The sequence below is a fragment of the Sinohyriopsis cumingii genome, unplaced genomic scaffold (genome assembly GCF_028554795.1).
Source record: "Sinohyriopsis cumingii isolate HCF-2022 unplaced genomic scaffold, ASM2855479v2 utg001182l, whole genome shotgun sequence".
Lineage (NCBI taxonomy): Eukaryota > Metazoa > Mollusca > Bivalvia > Unionida > Unionidae > Sinohyriopsis > Sinohyriopsis cumingii.
Window position 1 is genome coordinate 467,417 of NW_028315970.1, and position 17,504 is coordinate 484,920.

A 17,504-nucleotide genomic window follows, 5' to 3' on the forward strand; every position below is an offset into this window, starting at 1 on the left:
GCACGTGCAATTTTTCGCTTCTAGGCTTGCTGAACGCGGCAGTAGACCTCATCACCCTAGCTAGCCTTCATTTGCGCCCTATATAAATGCTTAGTTTATCGCAATGGATGCAAATATTTGCTCGCTGGCCCAACATCTCGCCATTTGTATAACTGTGAGGTTTTGTAAGCAGACGTAGATTAATCTAATTTGGCTCATAGCGGGTATACGTCTGCAAATACAACCGTAGAAGTTTACAATAGGTACGGATGCAAGTACAGAAGGCTGAGAGCTCAGCTTCTATCGTCTTTTGGCAAAGTCAGTTGGATGTGGTCTCCCAAGCACCGACGTATGCTTATCATTATGCTAGAGATGAAGGCCTTGTAGACACCCTTTCACTGGTGGCCGGAATTTCTAAATGGAAAGGGAGTCCTCATTCTAACCGACAACTCTTCGGTGGCGACATATCTCAAACGGAAAGGCCAAACAAAGTCCACATACTTTTATATAATTGTTTTGCGACTTTCTCTGCTGGTGACCTCAACAACAAGTCCGTGTCTAAGTTCATCATATTCCTTGACTGATAAAGTACTGAAAATTATGTATCCGGGTATATCCAACTTATACAGACGGAATGACCCTTCGATCACTCGAATTTCCCTCCGATCTTTACACGATAGTACCCATCACTTGTGGACCTCTTTGCGACATGATGGAACACCAAGCTCCCAACCTATGTCTCACCAGTCCCTCTTCCGAAATCCTGGGCTTTCGACGCGCTATCCATAGGTTGCAACGGCCTGGACGCATAAACCTAGCGTCCAACACATCATAAGACGCAGGTGATACAAGAATGCAAGAGAACCGGAGTATCTCGTCGTCTTCATTTCACCACTCAGATGGGAGTTTTCGTATATCAACCACTTCATCAATCTTACAACGGAAATTTCCCAGAAACTAAAGACTTTCTCTCATCTACTTAAAAAAACACAACGGTTCTTGTTTCTCCCAAATACAGACCTACTGAACCTGCACGTCTGGATCATACTAAACAGGCCCTTAGACATAAACAGTCGTGGAGACAATCGCTGAAGCAAGAATGCGCTGGACTCTGAAAGCTTGGGAAGGCAAATGGAATTTATTTACACATTGGAGTATAGAGGAACACACTATACCTCTACATTCATCTATACCTGAGAAAGCTAACTACCTCCTCTGGCTCTTCGACGAAGAAATGTCAGCATTAAACACAGTCAAACTTTACAGCAACATGATCGCAGACACCATTGATCGTCATGAAAAAGAGGTTATGTGTCAAACAAAGACTTATCCTACCTCGTCTTCAACTTTCATTATACACGGTCTAAAACGTTTTGCCTCTTTGCTCAGAGTGGAATATATCACGGGTACAAGCCTGGTTAAACAAAGCATCCGCTTATCCGCTTTCAAATGACTAACTGGCACAATTTTATACAAAACATGCTTCCTCATCACATTATTGACGGCAGGCAGGATAAGCGAAATACAAGCCGTATCAATGTACCCGAATAATATGTAGTTCCGACAAGACCAATTAGTTTCATTTATGACGGATCCCTCTTTCATCGCCAAAAAGAAGCTGCCGTCCATGTGTAACCAAACCCTTGTACTGAAAGCATTGTCTTCTATTGACACCTCCATTCAAGGTCATCTACAGGACCCAGTATGCGCTTTAAAACGTAATCTTGAAAAGACAGAAATGTTGCGTCCAAGTAGATGACGCCTATTCTTCCTTTCAAACATCGAAAGAACGATATAACAAATCACACTCTTTCGTTATGGACTAAGTTTTTTATTCGCTCTGCGTATCAATACATAACTCTAGCTTGGATGAGTTTGTTACGCATTTCGTCTCATGAGGTTAGAACAGTTACGAAAAGAATAGCCTTTGACCGGAACTGTTCTCTAACTGACATTACGCATGCCATGGGATTGAGATCGAAGTCCACACTCTCCCAAAGGGCTCAGTTGGATCCAGTGGGATATACGACCTGGAAGGATAACCTGTTGCGGTGGCGCAACAGGTCATCCTTCCAGGTCGTTTGACACTTTCATAACACGCGGCTTCACGACTTTCGCTGGATTTGCGGAAGGGAAAATAGTAACTTTTCAAAGAGGCTCCACGATAGATGTAATATTCTCCAGGTGTGTTACCAAGAAGCTGTCTCAAATAGGTTAGAGGACCAGAGATATCCTCTTTGGGGTAAAGGGATGTGCCTGCCTCTACCTCTTACTTATACTCGGAAGGTATTATTATTGGGTAACATATATAAAGAAGAAACTAATTTGTTGCTAGCAAACTATGTGTCTTCACGAATATTTACCCGATCATGAAACACAACCCCAACCTTCCCACAGTTAACTCCGTTTAGAGAGCGTGCCTTACGCACCAGTAATAACTGATATACACGGGCTTTGACGCAATCGCAGTATTAAGGGGAGATTAATATGTTCAACCGCCATCTCGGTGGGCGGAAAATCTTTAGCTCCCTTAACAGTTTTCTCTGAGTAGGCAGGATTTGTGAGGTAGCAGTAGTTATAATAAGGTATTATGAGGGGTTAAGTCTTTTCAAAAAAATATATTTTACTACACCATATAGTTTTTCCAAAGGGTAAGAATTTCAAACAAAAAGCAAGGAGACCATTTGTAACGAAATCAAAATCACCCTTCGTAAATAATATATTTAAATGACGAGACATCTTTCAATAAAATGAACCTTGACTGTGCAAATGTCCTGCTACTTTTAATGTCAAATGCAATGAATAATTCATATGCATTCACCCATATTTATGTTTATATAAAGGCAAGTTAACAATATTGTTGGTATCATGACACATAATACGTCAATCATATTTTGCAGTGTATTTCAATCGACTTAAGTATTCTATTTATATTTTGCCATCTGCGCAATTATTTCAATATTACAGAGAAGACGACAAAAATGCGCCTCATCCTCCTAAAACAGGAATAACTGAAAGCGTAGGAATCCAGACGAAGACGGACGGGTAAAAGGAATACATGTTAATTAAGTAGTATTTGTTCAAGGCATACATTTTCATTGATCCCTCAAATGCTGTCATTCTCTAAGCATCTAACTTTGCAGTTCGTTCAGTAAATAATAAAAACATAGTTTGGGTGTATCAAAGGTTGTTTATTTTTGAAACCTTTTATAGCTTCTCCTAGTATGATAAAATGAATCTATTACCTTGAACTGTGACAGTAGAAACTACGTTTCATTGTTCCAAAGGGTACGAATTTTTGATTCATCGATAACTTTCACCTTTCCATGCGTATCTCTTATATTACAGAAGGGAAGAACTAAATGAGACCCAAGCACCTAAAGTAGGAATCGACATAAAGAAGGACGGGTAAGAGAAATATATATATATATATACATTTCGAACCAACATATGTCTTTCTATCGGCGTCTAACCGAACTATGTCTTGACAGTGAATCACAAAAATGAAAAGCATATTTTGCATGTACCTCTGGTTGTTTTTCTTTTACAACCTTGTACTGCTTCTTTTGGTGTAATAAAAGAGGTCTAGCAAAACGACCGTGGCATTGCATAATACGTTTCCTTTTCCAAATAGTAAGACTTTCAGGCTAAATGTATAATTCTTTAAGAAGAAGACAAGTTAAGACTGTATAAAAATAACTCTTCTGAAATCATATAAAAGACTGAGGAGTCCGTTTGAATAAAATGTACTTTGATTGTAGAAAAGTCCTGCTAATTTTTATGTCCACATCAATGTATTGTATATTCCCAAATCATTTGAATCTAACGGCTAAGGACAAAGACACATTAGGCCTACATGCTGACATGTTTTTAGCGCTGACATATTTGGCGGATAAGGGAGATAAATCATCAATGGACCCCCATTTGCTAAACGCCAGATAGCTGCATGATAGGATACAGCACCGTCACGTACGTCATCAACACAGGACTCCTCGTTTGTTGGCGACAAATATAGGCGTAGCCTCATACGGGTTCGACTCTATATCTCTTCATGATCAGCGAGAGAACAAGAAAAACAATGTCTCTGCTCGCATAGCTAATTCTAGGAACAGTCACTTGGATTAAACATTACGTAACCCGTCTCAATATTATGACTTGGAAGACGTCTTTCCTACAAAGAGGGTATACTTCCGCTTCGAGTGACCTGTGCCTGTTACAAGGGATCATACTGAACAAAGACTTCAAAACATACACGATAAGTTACCGGAAGTCAATGTGTCGTTCATTCTGTTGAATTAGTGTATACGGACATTTATTGAAACCAGTCTAATAGACATAGGGCCTCAATGCACTCTCTGTTTACGATGCGGAGCTTAGTACCTCAACTTCCGACGAAAGCCACATATGACGTTTCTTAACCCCTGGTCAATAGAAGAGATTCTTTAATCGATGACCGATTATAAATTAATGTTTCCACTCCATGTCGCTACACGAGTTTTCTCAGTGCCAGACCTCGAAACTTCTCACTACTCCTTCTCAGGCACCTTAAAAGACGTCAGCCTCTCCATATGTAAGCAGAGGTAACGATGCTTGTTATCAAACTACTTCGTCACCTCGTGACTGTAATATGGTGCGGAGAGACACAATCTTTAGAGCTTCGATTTAAATAAATTTTCCGCTTGTTAACATATTGCTCTGCCCTCTTCTTCCTACCTTATCAAGCACTTGGACCAGAGATCCATCATCTGTTGATTTTATGATGAACACGGAACCATCCAACGTCAGATTGCCTCCTTGGTCTAGCAGAATCACAGATAGTTGAATAGTTTACTTCATCTATTACAAGATCTCAACATCAAACGTATTGTATTCACACAAAAGCGCATTCCATCAAGTTTTCATCGTCGGTTGTACTGTTGTCATACACCAGATTTTCATTTGGACACCCCAGCAATTAACTTTGACATCGCAGCTACAGGGTTGACAAAGCCATATTATATTCGGAGGGATTGACATTATTTTGAAGACACTCAACACTTGGTCCTCAATGTATTAGCCTTGGGATTTATGTTGATATTGGTATCTACAGCTATTTTCCAACGTGTTGAATAGAGCTCATCTTCTTCTACTCTGATTTCCACACTAGATGCACGGGAGTCGATCACTATAATAGCCGGGATCTTGAACAGAGCTACCGAACATACCTTAGCTAATGCTGTCAATGTAGCTGATCAATTACTATTGGCCGAATTAGACACACTAAACTCTACCACCGCTTTCATTAAGGATCACCATCCGGGCAAACTGCGAGAATATTCGTTATATTATAATTTACTTTTGAACTGCCAGATTGATGAAGTACGCAAACAAACTACTAAGGATACCAAAGGTCCTCCGCCACAACCGGAAAACCGATACAGAACATTTCGGGAAATCAACAAAAGGATCCAAGTCGCACAATTCGAACACAAATCTCTGACAAGCTGTCCCATCTTAGTTCCTCTCGTCGAGGACGAGTTCTCGCGAACCAAGTTGGACCAAGGATTAGAAGGCATCGATCGCTTACGCCACCGTTTTTCTACATGATCGCCACCATATCTTAATGCATGACATCATCTCCAAACCACCAGTAATAATGATCCCGACAGAAGAGAGGCTACAAATACTTTGCTTTCGTATGGCAGAAGGTAGGGAACGATTATCAGTGGACCCGACAACTGGTTTCCAATTGACTCTGTATCGATTTCAAAACACGTCCTCCTCTGACAAGAGTCCCATCAGCTAAATATATTGAAATGGTCCCATACAAAACCATCACCTTGCAGCACGAAGTGAACGACCTCTCCAAAAAAGGACGATAGAAACAATTTGTTGGTTCCAAAGGCAAACAGCACTCTATCCTCGACATAAGCGCCCTCAATCAATTCCTTCACGCTCCTTGGTTCTCAAGGAAAACCCCATGGTACATTTTGAATGCCATCAAAGAGGCACACTTCCCAATGAGTATAGACGTTAAAGACACACATTTTCACGTCCCTAATGATAAGGCGTAAAGAAGTTCCAGTTATTACCCTACAAGAACATCGTATATTAATTCCGCACACTCCCATTTTGGACTCAACATCAGTCCCAGGTTCTTAACTGTACATATCAACTGTAATTTGGCTCATGTCTTACCAGCTCTAAGGCAGCTACATCATGTTACTTGGACTAAATCATCAGGTGAGTTATATATTAGAGGACGATTTTATAACCCTTATTACACTGCTTACAAAGCTGGGTTTCCTCGTCAACATTGACAAATCCGACCGAGCACCATTTCAGCAATTTCTTCACCTAGGTATGGAGTTCAACACACCATATAAAGATAGGACGTCTTCCTCAGGAACTGACACTGAAATTCAGGACAATGGTGGCTTCGTTACTCTCAAGGAAAAAACTCTCCGCACGTGCAATTTTTCGCTTCTAGGCTTGCTGAACGCGGTAGTAGACCTCATCACCCTAGCTAGCCTTCATTTGCGCCCTATATAAATGCTTAGTTTATCGCAATGGATGCAAATATTTGCTCGCTGGCCCAACATCTCGCCATTTGTATAACTGTGAGGTTTTGTAAGCAGACGTAGATTAATCTAATTTGGCTCATAGCGGGTATACGTCTGCAAATACAACCGTAGAAGTTTACAATAGGTACGGATGCAAGTACAGAAGGCTGAGAGCTCAGCTTCTATCGTCTTTTGGCAAAGTCAGTTGGATGTGGTCTCCCAAGCACCGACGTATGCTTATCATTATGCTAGAGATGAAGGCCTTGTAGACACCCTTTCACTGGTGGCCGGAATTTCTAAATGGAAAGGGAGTCCTCATTCTAACCGACAACTCTTCGGTGGCGACATATCTCAAACGGAAAGGCCAAACAAAGTCCACATACTTTTATATAATTGTTTTGCGACTTTCTCTGCTGGTGACCTCAACAACAAGTCCGTGTCTAAGTTCATCATATTCCTTGACTGATAAAGTACTGAAAATTATGTATCCGGGTATATCCAACTTATACAGACGGAATGACCCTTCGATCACTCGAATTTCCCTCCGATCTTTACACGATAGTACCCATCACTTGTGGACCTCTTTGCGACATGATGGAACACCAAGCTCCCAACCTATGTCTCACCAGTCCCTCTTCCGAAATCCTGGGCTTTCGACGCGCTATCCATAGGTTGCAACGGCCTGGACGCATAAACCTAGCGTCCAACACATCATAAGACGCAGGTGATACAAGAATGCAAGAGAACCGGAGTATCTCGTCGTCTTCATTTCACCACTCAGATGGGAGTTTTCGTATATCAACCACTTCATCAATCTTACAACGGAAATTTCCCAGAAACTAAAGACTTTCTCTCATCTACTTAAAAAAACACAACGGTTCTTGTTTCTCCCAAATACAGACCTACTGAACCTGCACGTCTGGATCATACTAAACAGGCCCTTAGACATAAACAGTCATGGAGACAATCGCTGAAGCAAGAATGCGCTGGACTCTGAAAGCTTGGGAAGGCAAATGGAATTTATTTACACATTGGAGTATAGAGGAACACACTATACCTCTACATTCATCTATACCTGAGAAAGCTAACTACCTCCTCTGGCTCTTCGACGAAGAAATGTCAGCATTAAACACAGTCAAACTTTACAGCAACATGATCGCAGACACCATTGATCGTCATGAAAAAGAGGTTATGTGTCAAACAAAGACTTATCCTACCTCGTCTTCAACTTTCATTATACACGGTCTAAAACGTTTTGCCTCTTTGCTCAGAGTGGAATATATCACGGGTACAAGCCTGGTTAAACAAAGCATCCGCTTATCCGCTTTCAAATGACTAACTGGCACAATTTTATACAAAACATGCTTCCTCATCACATTATTGACGGCAGGCAGGATAAGCGAAATACAAGCCGTATCAATGTACCCGAATAATATGTAGTTCCGACAAGACCAATTAGTTTCATTTATGACGGATCCCTCTTTCATCGCCAAAAAGAAGCTGCCGTCCATGTGTAACCAAACCCTTGTACTGAAAGCATTGTCTTCTATTGACACCTCCATTCAAGGTCATCTACAGGACCCAGTATGCGCTTTAAAACGTAATCTTGAAAAGACAGAAATGTTGCGTCCAAGTAGATGACGCCTATTCTTCCTTTCAAACATCGAAAGAACGATATAACAAATCACACTCTTTCGTTATGGACTAAGTTTTTTATTCGCTCTGCGTATCAATACATAACTCTAGCTTGGATGAGTTTGTTACGCATTTCGTCTCATGAGGTTAGAACAGTTACGAAAAGAATAGCCTTTGACCGGAACTGTTCTCTAACTGACATTACGCATGCCATGGGATTGAGATCGAAGTCCACACTCTCCCAAAGGGCTCAGTTGGATCCAGTGGGATATACGACCTGGAAGGATAACCTGTTGCGGTGGCGCAACAGGTCATCCTTCCAGGTCGTTTGACACTTTCATAACACGCGGCTTCACGACTTTCGCTGGATTTGCGGAAGGGAAAATAGTAACTTTTCAAAGAGGCTCCACGATAGATGTAATATTCTCCAGGTGTGTTACCAAGAAGCTGTCTCAAATAGGTTAGAGGACCAGAGATATCCTCTTTGGGGTAAAGGGATGTGCCTGCCTCTACCTCTTACTTATACTCGGAAGGTATTATTATTGGGTAACATATATAAAGAAGAAACTAATTTGTTGCTAGCAAACTATGTGTCTTCACGAATATTTACCCGATCATGAAACACAACCCCAACCTTCCCACAGTTAACTCCGTTTAGAGAGCGTGCCTTACGCACCAGTAATAACTGATATACACGGGCTTTGACGCAATCGCAGTATTAAGGGGAGATTAATATGTTCAACCGCCATCTCGGTGGGCGGAAAATCTTTAGCTCCCTTAACAGTTTTCTCTGAGTAGGCAGGATTTGTGAGGTAGCAGTAGTTATAATAAGGTATTATGAGGGGTTAAGTCTTTTCAAAAAAATATATTTTACTACACCATATAGTTTTTCCAAAGGGTAAGAATTTCAAACAAAAAGCAAGAAGACCATTTGTAACGAAATCAAAATCACCCTTCGTAAATAATATATTTAAATGACGAGACATCTTTCAATAAAATGAACCTTGACTGTGCAAATGTCCTGCTACTTTTAATGTCAAATGCAATGAATAATTCATATGCATTCACCCATATTTATGTTTATATAAAGGCAAGTTAACAATATTGTTGGTATCATGACACATAATACGTCAATCATATTTTGCAGTGTATTTCAATCGACTTAAGTATTCTATTTATATTTTGCCATCTGCGCAATTATTTCAATATTACAGAGAAGACGACAAAAATGCGCCTCATCCTCCTAAAACAGGAATAACTGAAAGCGTAGGAATCCAGACGAAGACGGACGGGTAAAAGGAATACATGTTAATTAAGTAGTATTTGTTCAAGGCATACATTTTCATTGATCCCTCAAATGCTGTCATTCTCTAAGCATCTAACTTTGCAGTTCGTTCAGTAAATAATAAAAACATAGTTTGGGTGTATCAAAGGTTGTTTATTTTTGAAACCTTTTATAGCTTCTCCTAGTATGATAAAATGAATCTATTACCTTGAACTGTGACAGTAGAAACTACGTTTCATTGTTCCAAAGGGTACGAATTTTTGATTCATCGATAACTTTCACCTTTCCATGCGTATCTCTTATATTACAGAAGGGAAGAACTAAATGAGACCCAAGCACCTAAAGTAGGAATCGACATAAAGAAGGACGGGTAAGAGAAATATATATATATATATACATTTCGAACCAACATATGTCTTTCTATCGGCGTCTAACCGAACTATGTCTTGACAGTGAATCACAAAAATGAAAAGCATATTTTGCATGTACCTCTGGTTGTTTTTCTTTTACAACCTTGTACTGCTTCTTTTGGTGTAATAAAACAGGTCTAGCAAAACGACCGTGGCATTGCATAATACGTTTCCTTTTCCAAATAGTAAGACTTTCAGGCTAAATGTATAATTCTTTAAGAAGAAGACAAGTTAAGACTGTATAAAAATAACTCTTCTGAAATCATATAAAAGACTGAGGAGTCCGTTTGAATAAAATGTACTTTGATTGTAGAAAAGTCCTGCTAATTTTTATGTCCACATCAATGTATTGTATATTCCCAAATCATTTGAATCTAACGGCTAAGGACAAAGACACATTAGGCCTACATGCTGACATGTTTTTAGCGCTGACATATTTGGCGGATAAGGGAGATAAATCATCAATGGACCCCCATTTGCTAAACGCCAGATAGCTGCATGATAGGATACAGCACCGTCACGTACGTCATCAACACAGGACTCCTCGTTTGTTGGCGACAAATATAGGCGTAGCCTCATACGGGTTCGACTCTATATCTCTTCATGATCAGCGAGAGAACAAGAAAAACAATGTCTCTGCTCGCATAGCTAATTCTAGGAACAGTCACTTGGATTAAACATTACGTAACCCGTCTCAATATTATGACTTGGAAGACGTCTTTCCTACAAAGAGGGTATACTTCCGCTTCGAGTGACCTGTGCCTGTTACAAGGGATCATATTGAACAAAGACTTCAAAACATACACGATAAGTTACCGGAAGTCAATGTGTCGTTCATTCTGTTGAATTAGTGTATACGGACATTTATTGAAACCAGTCTAATAGACATAGGGCCTCAATGCACTCTCTGTTTACGATGCGGAGCTTAGTACCTCAACTTCCGACGAAAGCCACATATGACGTTTCTTAACCCCTGGTCAATAGAAGAGATTCTTTAATCGATGACCGATTATAAATTAATGTTTCCACTCCATGTCGCTACACGAGTTTTCTCAGTGCCAGACCTCGAAACTTCTCACTACTCCTTCTCAGGCACCTTAAAAGACGTCAGCCTCTCCATATGTAAGCAGAGGTAACGATGCTTGTTATCAAACTACTTCGTCACCTCGTGACTGTAATATGGTGCGGAGAGACACAATCTTTAGAGCTTCGATTTAAATAAATTTTCCGCTTGTTAACATATTGCTCTGCCCTCTTCTTCCTACCTTATCAAGCACTTGGACCAGAGATCCATCATCTGTTGATTTTATGATGAACACGGAACCATCCAACGTCAGATTGCCTCCTTGGTCTAGCAGAATCACAGATAGTTGAATAGTTTACTTCATCTATTACAAGATCTCAACATCAAACGTATTGTATTCACACAAAAGCGCATTCCATCAAGTTTTCATCGTCGGTTGTACTGTTGTCATACACCAGATTTTCATTTGGACACCCCAGCAATTAACTTTGACATCGCAGCTACAGGGTTGACAAAGCCATATTATATTCGGAGGGATTGACATTATTTTGAAGACACTCAACACTTGGTCCTCAATGTATTAGCCTTGGGATTTATGTTGATATTGGTATCTACAGCTATTTTCCAACGTGTTGAATAGAGCTCATCTTCTTCTACTCTGATTTCCACACTAGATGCACGGGAGTCGATCACTATAATAGCCGGGATCTTGAACAGAGCTACCGAACATACCTTAGCTAATGCTGTCAATGTAGCTGATCAATTACTATTGGCCGAATTAGACACACTAAACTCTACCACCGCTTTCATTAAGGATCACCATCCGGGCAAACTGCGAGAATATTCGTTATATTATAATTTACTTTTGAACTGCCAGATTGATGAAGTACGCAAACAAACTACTAAGGATACCAAAGGTCCTCCGCCACAACCGGAAAACCGATACAGAACATTTCGGGAAATCAACAAAAGGATCCAAGTCGCACAATTCGAACACAAATCTCTGACAAGCTGTCCCATCTTAGTTCCTCTCGTCGAGGACGAGTTCTCGCGAACCAAGTTGGACCAAGGATTAGAAGGCATCGATCGCTTACGCCACCGTTTTTCTACATGATCGCCACCATATCTTAATGCATGACATCATCTCCAAACCACCAGTAATAATGATCCCGACAGAAGAGAGGCTACAAATACTTTGCTTTCGTATGGCAGAAGGTAGGGAACGATTATCAGTGGACCCGACAACTGGTTTCCAATTGACTCTGTATCGATTTCAAAACACGTCCTCCTCTGACAAGAGTCCCATCAGCTAAATATATTGAAATGGTCCCATACAAAACCATCACCTTGCAGCACGAAGTGAACGACCTCTCCAAAAAAGGACGATAGAAACAATTTGTTGGTTCCAAAGGCAAACAGCACTCTATCCTCGACATAAGCGCCCTCAATCAATTCCTTCACGCTCCTTGGTTCTCAAGGAAAACCCCATGGTACATTTTGAATGCCATCAAAGAGGCACACTTCCCAATGAGTATAGACGTTAAAGACACACATTTTCACGTCCCTAATGATAAGGCGTAAAGAAGTTCCAGTTATTACCCTACAAGAACATCGTATATTAATTCCGCACACTCCCATTTTGGACTCAACATCAGTCCCAGGTTCTTAACTGTACATATCAACTGTAATTTGGCTCATGTCTTACCAGCTCTAAGGCAGCTACATCATGTTACTTGGACTAAATCATCAGGTGAGTTATATATTAGAGGACGATTTTATAACCCTTATTACACTGCTTACAAAGCTGGGTTTCCTCGTCAACATTGACAAATCCGACCGAGCACCATTTCAGCAATTTCTTCACCTAGGTATGGAGTTCAACACACCATATAAAGATAGGACGTCTTCCTCAGGAACTGACACTGAAATTCAGGACAATGGTGGCTTCGTTACTCTCAAGGAAAAAACTCTCCGCACGTGCAATTTTTCGCTTCTAGGCTTGCTGAACGCGGCAGTAGACCTCATCACCCTAGCTAGCCTTCATTTGCGCCCTATATAAATGCTTAGTTTATCGCAATGGATGCAAATATTTGCTCGCTGGCCCAACATCTCGCCATTTGTATAACTGTGAGGTTTTGTAAGCAGACGTAGATTAATCTAATTTGGCTCATAGCGGGTATACGTCTGCAAATACAACCGTAGAAGTTTACAATAGGTACGGATGCAAGTACAGAAGGCTGAGAGCTCAGCTTCTATCGTCTTTTGGCAAAGTCAGTTGGATGTGGTCTCCCAAGCACCGACGTATGCTTATCATTATGCTAGAGATGAAGGCCTTGTAGACACCCTTTCACTGGTGGCCGGAATTTCTAAATGGAAAGGGAGTCCTCATTCTAACCGACAACTCTTCGGTGGCGACATATCTCAAACGGAAAGGCCAAACAAAGTCCACATACTTTTATATAATTGTTTTGCGACTTTCTCTGCTGGTGACCTCAACAACAAGTCCGTGTCTAAGTTCATCATATTCCTTGACTGATAAAGTACTGAAAATTATGTATCCGGGTATATCCAACTTATACAGACGGAATGACCCTTCGATCACTCGAATTTCCCTCCGATCTTTACACGATAGTACCCATCACTTGTGGACCTCTTTGCGACATGATGGAACACCAAGCTCCCAACCTATGTCTCACCAGTCCCTCTTCCGAAATCCTGGGCTTTCGACGCGCTATCCATAGGTTGCAACGGCCTGGACGCATAAACCTAGCGTCCAACACATCATAAGACGCAGGTGATACAAGAATGCAAGAGAACCGGAGTATCTCGTCGTCTTCATTTCACCACTCAGATGGGAGTTTTCGTATATCAACCACTTCATCAATCTTACAACGGAAATTTCCCAGAAACTAAAGACTTTCTCTCATCTACTTAAAAAAACACAACGGTTCTTGTTTCTCCCAAATACAGACCTACTGAACCTGCACGTCTGGATCATACTAAACAGGCCCTTAGACATAAACAGTCGTGGAGACAATCGCTGAAGCAAGAATGCGCTGGACTCTGAAAGCTTGGGAAGGCAAATGGAATTTATTTACACATTGGAGTATAGAGGAACACACTATACCTCTACATTCATCTATACCTGAGAAAGCTAACTACCTCCTCTGGCTCTTCGACGAAGAAATGTCAGCATTAAACACAGTCAAACTTTACAGCAACATGATCGCAGACACCATTGATCGTCATGAAAAAGAGGTTATGTGTCAAACAAAGACTTATCCTACCTCGTCTTCAACTTTCATTATACACGGTCTAAAACGTTTTGCCTCTTTGCTCAGAGTGGAATATATCACGGGTACAAGCCTGGTTAAACAAAGCATCCGCTTATCCGCTTTCAAATGACTAACTGGCACAATTTTATACAAAACATGCTTCCTCATCACATTATTGACGGCAGGCAGGATAAGCGAAATACAAGCCGTATCAATGTACCCGAATAATATGTAGTTCCGACAAGACCAATTAGTTTCATTTATGACGGATCCCTCTTTCATCGCCAAAAAGAAGCTGCCGTCCATGTGTAACCAAACCCTTGTACTGAAAGCATTGTCTTCTATTGACACCTCCATTCAAGGTCATCTACAGGACCCAGTATGCGCTTTAAAACGTAATCTTGAAAAGACAGAAATGTTGCGTCCAAGTAGATGACGCCTATTCTTCCTTTCAAACATCGAAAGAACGATATAACAAATCACACTCTTTCGTTATGGACTAAGTTTTTTATTCGCTCTGCGTATCAATACATAACTCTAGCTTGGATGAGTTTGTTACGCATTTCGTCTCATGAGGTTAGAACAGTTACGAAAAGAATAGCCTTTGACCGGAACTGTTCTCTAACTGACATTACGCATGCCATGGGATTGAGATCGAAGTCCACACTCTCCCAAAGGGCTCAGTTGGATCCAGTGGGATATACGACCTGGAAGGATAACCTGTTGCGGTGGCGCAACAGGTCATCCTTCCAGGTCGTTTGACACTTTCATAACACGCGGCTTCACGACTTTCGCTGGATTTGCGGAAGGGAAAATAGTAACTTTTCAAAGAGGCTCCACGATAGATGTAATATTCTCCAGGTGTGTTACCAAGAAGCTGTCTCAAATAGGTTAGAGGACCAGAGATATCCTCTTTGGGGTAAAGGGATGTGCCTGCCTCTACCTCTTACTTATACTCGGAAGGTATTATTATTGGGTAACATATATAAAGAAGAAACTAATTTGTTGCTAGCAAACTATGTGTCTTCACGAATATTTACCCGATCATGAAACACAACCCCAACCTTCCCACAGTTAACTCCGTTTAGAGAGCGTGCCTTACGCACCAGTAATAACTGATATACACGGGCTTTGACGCAATCGCAGTATTAAGGGGAGATTAATATGTTCAACCGCCATCTCGGTGGGCGGAAAATCTTTAGCTCCCTTAACAGTTTTCTCTGAGTAGGCAGGATTTGTGAGGTAGCAGTAGTTATAATAAGGTATTATGAGGGGTTAAGTCTTTTCAAAAAAATATATTTTACTACACCATATAGTTTTTCCAAAGGGTAAGAATTTCAAACAAAAAGCAAGAAGACCATTTGTAACGAAATCAAAATCACCCTTCGTAAATAATATATTTAAATGACGAGACATCTTTCAATAAAATGAACCTTGACTGTGCAAATGTCCTGCTACTTTTGATGTCAAATGCAATGAATAATTCATATGCATTCACCCATATTTATGTTTATATAAAGGCAAGTTAACAATATTGTTGGTATCATGACACATAATACGTCAATCATATTTTGCAGTGTATTTCAATCGACTTAAGTATTCTATTTATATTTTGCCATCTGCGCAATTATTTCAATATTACAGAGAAGACGACAAAAATGCGCCTCATCCTCCTAAAACAGGAATAACTGAAAGCGTAGGAATCCAGACGAAGACGGACGGGTAAAAGGAATACATGTTAATTAAGTAGTATTTGTTCAAGGCATACATTTTCATTGATCCCTCAAATGCTGTCATTCTCTAAGCATTTAACTTTGCAGTTCGTTCAGTAAATAATAAAAACATAGTTTGGGTGTATCAAAGGTTGTTTATTTTTGAAACCTTTTATAGCTTCTCCTAGTATGATAAAATGAATCTATTACCTTGAACTGTGACAGTAGAAACTACGTTTCATTGTTCCAAAGGGTACGAATTTTTGATTCATCGATAACTTTCACCTTTCCATGCGTATCTCTTATATTACAGAAGGGAAGAACTAAATGAGACCCAAGCACCTAAAGTAGGAATCGACATAAAGAAGGACGGGTAAGAGAAATATATATATATATATACATTTCGAACCAACATATGTCTTTCTATCGGCGTCTAACCGAACTATGTCTTGACAGTGAATCACAAAAATGAAAAGCATATTTTGCATGTACCTCTGGTTGTTTTTCTTTTACAACCTTGTACTGCTTCTTTTGGTGTAATAAAACAGGTCTAGCAAAACGACCGTGGCATTGCATAATACGTTTCCTTTTCCAAATAGTAAGACTTTCAGGCTAAATGTATAATTCTTTAAGAAGAAGACAAGTTAAGACTGTATAAAAATAACTCTTCTGAAATCATATAAAAGACTGAGGAGTCCGTTTGAATAAAATGTACTTTGATTGTAGAAAAGTCCTGCTAATTTTTATGTCCACATCAATGTATTGTATATTCCCAAATCATTTGAATCTAACGGCTAAGGACAAAGACACATTAGGCCTACATGCTGACATGTTTTTAGCGCTGACATATTTGGCGGATAAGGGAGATAAATCATCAATGGACCCCCATTTGCTAAACGCCAGATAGCTGCATGATAGGATACAGCACCGTCACGTACGTCATCAACACAGGACTCCTCGTTTGTTGGCGACAAATATAGGCGTAGCCTCATACGGGTTCGACTCTATATCTCTTCATGATCAGCGAGAGAACAAGAAAAACAATGTCTCTGCTCGCATAGCTAATTCTAGGAACAGTCACTTGGATTAAACATTACGTAACCCGTCTCAATATTATGACTTGGAAGATGTCTTTCCTACAAAGAGGGTATACTTCCGCTTCGAGTGACCTGTGCCTGTTACAAGGGATCATATTGAACAAAGACTTCAAAACATACACGATAAGTTACCGGAAGTCAATGTGTCGTTCATTCTGTTGAATTAGTGTATACGGACATTTATTGAAACCAGTCTAATAGACATAGGGCCTCAATGCACTCTCTGTTTACGATGCGGAGCTTAGTACCTCAACTTCCGACGAAAGCCACATATGACGTTTCTTAACCCCTGGTCAATAGAAGAGATTCTTTAATCGATGACCGATTATAAATTAATGTTTCCACTCCATGTCGCTACACGAGTTTTCTCAGTGCCAGACCTCGAAACTTCTCACTACTCCTTCTCAGGCACCTTAAAAGACGTCAGCCTCTCCATATGTAAGCAGAGGTAACGATGCTTGTTATCAAACTACTTCGTCACCTCGTGACTGTAATATGGTGCGGAGAGACACAATCTTTAGAGCTTCGATTTAAATAAATTTTCA

The 17,504-nt window shown here is 40.3% G+C and overlaps 1 protein-coding gene across 17 annotated transcripts in view; it reads left to right on the forward strand.

Annotated features, from left to right (window-relative positions):
* Window positions 1–16,312, forward strand: part of LOC149772736 (uncharacterized) — a 98,319-nt gene extending 82,007 nt beyond the window's left edge. For 14 of the 17 annotated variants that reach the window (XM_089947406.1, XM_089947414.1, XM_089947419.1 and 11 more), the window contains 6 exons: window positions 2,947–3,024; window positions 3,328–3,387; window positions 9,371–9,448; window positions 9,752–9,811; window positions 15,795–15,872; window positions 16,176–16,312. In XM_089947406.1, coding sequence (XP_089803532.1) covers window positions 2,947–3,024; window positions 3,328–3,387; window positions 9,371–9,448; window positions 9,752–9,811; window positions 15,795–15,872; window positions 16,176–16,239 — 418 coding nt within the window. In that variant the 3' untranslated portion in view covers window positions 16,240–16,312. The remainder of the gene's footprint in view (window positions 1–2,946; window positions 3,025–3,327; window positions 3,388–9,370; window positions 9,449–9,751; window positions 9,812–15,794; window positions 15,873–16,175) is intronic. The other 3 variants (XM_089947417.1, XM_089947421.1, XM_089947409.1) reach the window with 3 other exon arrangements.
* The last annotated feature ends 1,192 nt before the right edge of the window (window positions 16,313–17,504 follow it).